Below are 2,061 nucleotides of genomic sequence, written 5' to 3' on the forward strand. Positions count from 1 at the left end.
GTGGCCGGAAAAGCTATAAGGATGGCTTGCCATGTGGCATTTTGACATTTCTAGTCCCAGTAAGCAGAAGTGAAGTAAACATTTCAGAACCTCAAAAAGCTCATTTCAGATTTGTTTCTAAAAGAGGGGGATATTTTAGGGGCAGGAAGATGGATTTTATTTTATCCTAACAGACTCACCCATCTCTAATGATAAGATCCCTTTCTGTCTCATATCTCTCTTAGGGCCCAAATTTATGAGGTGCAGAATACCTTCAGCTCCCACTGACCTTACTGGCCCTTAGATGGAAGAAGGGGCAGGTATTTTGAGTAGAACTTTAACTCACGATCCTATGGGAATTCGCTCATACCACCCTCCAGCAGTTGGGATTTGTTTTAATTTCATTAGTTTGACATAATACCCAGTATTCCCAATATTCCTCAAAAGCCAGGAGGACTATATAGTAAGGGTACAACCCTGTTCTCCAAGTTCCAAGTACTCTGCAGTGTCACAGGACACCCCCAGGTTGCTGGAAACATCCCTTCTTGAGAGTGAAGGAAGTAGACAGTGTGGCTGAACCATTGATTTTTTTTAAACACCTTAATGGATTCCGATAAAGTAAATAAAACGCTTTTTAAATGAAGTTTAACGTCTGAAAGGGGAATCATTTGAGTATTATAGTATGCTTGAGGAGAACAATTGTTTTTTTTTTTTCTTTTCCCTCTGTTAGTCAACAGAATATACAGATGCCCAAATCCCTCACGGCTCTGCTCAGCCCTCGCTAATTGCTCCAGATCACAGCCCTGTTTGCTCTAGTTCTGTAGAATCATGGCTAGAGCCCAAGCCGTTCTTGCTCCTGTTTTGTTCTGAAAACGCTGGGCTGGGTCTCCTGAAACCATCTGTTTATTTTCCAAAGGGCAAAACTAATGTCGTTGTTCACTAACAGACTCGTCAGCCATTGTGTGTCCGTGGAGCTGATTGAACACCCATGAAACTCGGCAGGAGTCTTTCAACAAACTTCCCAGGGGACCTACGTTTGCTGGGGTTGGGACAGGAGGGAAAGGTTTGTCAGTCATACCACGGTGCTGATGGTGGAGGATTCTTCTGACTTCGTCTGCTTGCTGGGCAAGGACTTCAGGTACTCCAGGTGACGCCGGGCGTCTTCTTGGTTCTGCCGGACATAGTAGACCAAGTAGGAGATCACCATGGCGAACCAGCCGAACATGGTGACCAGCATGGCTATGTCCGTGGTCTTTTTGTAAAAGCTGCAGAAGTCCATGTCTGTGACCACTTGCAGGAAGGGCTTGCCAACATGCTCCTCCTTAGCAGAGGAGTCACAGACAATGCTCCCAGAGGATCCAGCAACCAGGTTCACGGTCCTGATCAGCTCCTGCAGCTTGCAGTCACACAGCCAAGGGTTACTGGAGAGATTGACCTTGGCCTTCAGATTGCTAAAGACATCCTTGTTGACTGACACCAGCTTGTTTGAGGACACGTCCAAAGAATGCAAGTGCTCTGACAAGCCCCGGAAAGCCCCACTCTCTATCCTGGCAATGGCATTGTGCGACAGATCCAGCTCCAGCAGGACTGGCAAGTTCCGAAAGACGTCACTGGGGAGGAAGGCAATCTGGTTGAAATCCAGGTAGAGCTTGTTAGTGTCGTTAGGTATGTCCTTAGGGACCTCTGTGAGCTGAGCGTTGCTGCACCGGAAGGTTTTGTAACCGTCCTCTTCTGCGTGGTAGCAGCCCTTGGGAAAGGTAGTTGCCGAATGGAAGCAAAAGGTCATCAGGACGAAGCTCTGGAGGAGCAGCCACGTGGTAACCGAGTGGCGGAGGAGCCAGTCTACTAGAGGCATGGTGGGGTGTCTGCATAATCATGTGGCCACTTGCTGATCAGCTGTCTCTCTCTCTCAAGCCAGCTGCTGGATTCATCGTATCTGAGTAAGAGATAGCAAGGGGAAAATATGAAACATGCTAGGCAGGGAGAAACAGTGTGGCTTTGGGCATGTGGGGCTGCACTGATATTCAGGAGATCTAGGTTCTGGTCCCAGATTTAACGTCAGCACATACATTCTTGTTTGGA

The 2,061-nt window shown here is 47.6% G+C and overlaps 1 protein-coding gene across 1 annotated transcript; it reads right to left on the reverse strand.

Moving 5' to 3' along the window:
• Window positions 1-1,051: 1,051 nt before the first annotated feature.
• LRRC3C (leucine rich repeat containing 3C) lies at window positions 1,052-1,834 on the reverse strand. The gene has a single exon (XM_067540929.1). The coding sequence runs from the start codon at window positions 1,832-1,834 to the stop codon at window positions 1,052-1,054; it is 783 nt and encodes a 260-aa protein (XP_067397030.1).
• Window positions 1,835-2,061: the final 227 nt, after the last annotated feature.

The sequence above is a fragment of the Emydura macquarii genome, unplaced genomic scaffold (assembly GCF_026122565.2).
Source record: "Emydura macquarii macquarii isolate MOO-44397 ecotype Brisbane River unplaced genomic scaffold, CSIRO-AGI_Emac_v2 contig_629, whole genome shotgun sequence".
Taxonomy (NCBI): Eukaryota; Metazoa; Chordata; order Testudines; family Chelidae; genus Emydura; species Emydura macquarii.

Coding starts and splice junctions, on each gene's coding strand:
- LRRC3C (XM_067540929.1), bottom strand. CDS start 1,834: ATGCCTCTAGTAGACTGGCTCCTCCGCCACTCGGTTACCACGTGGCTG.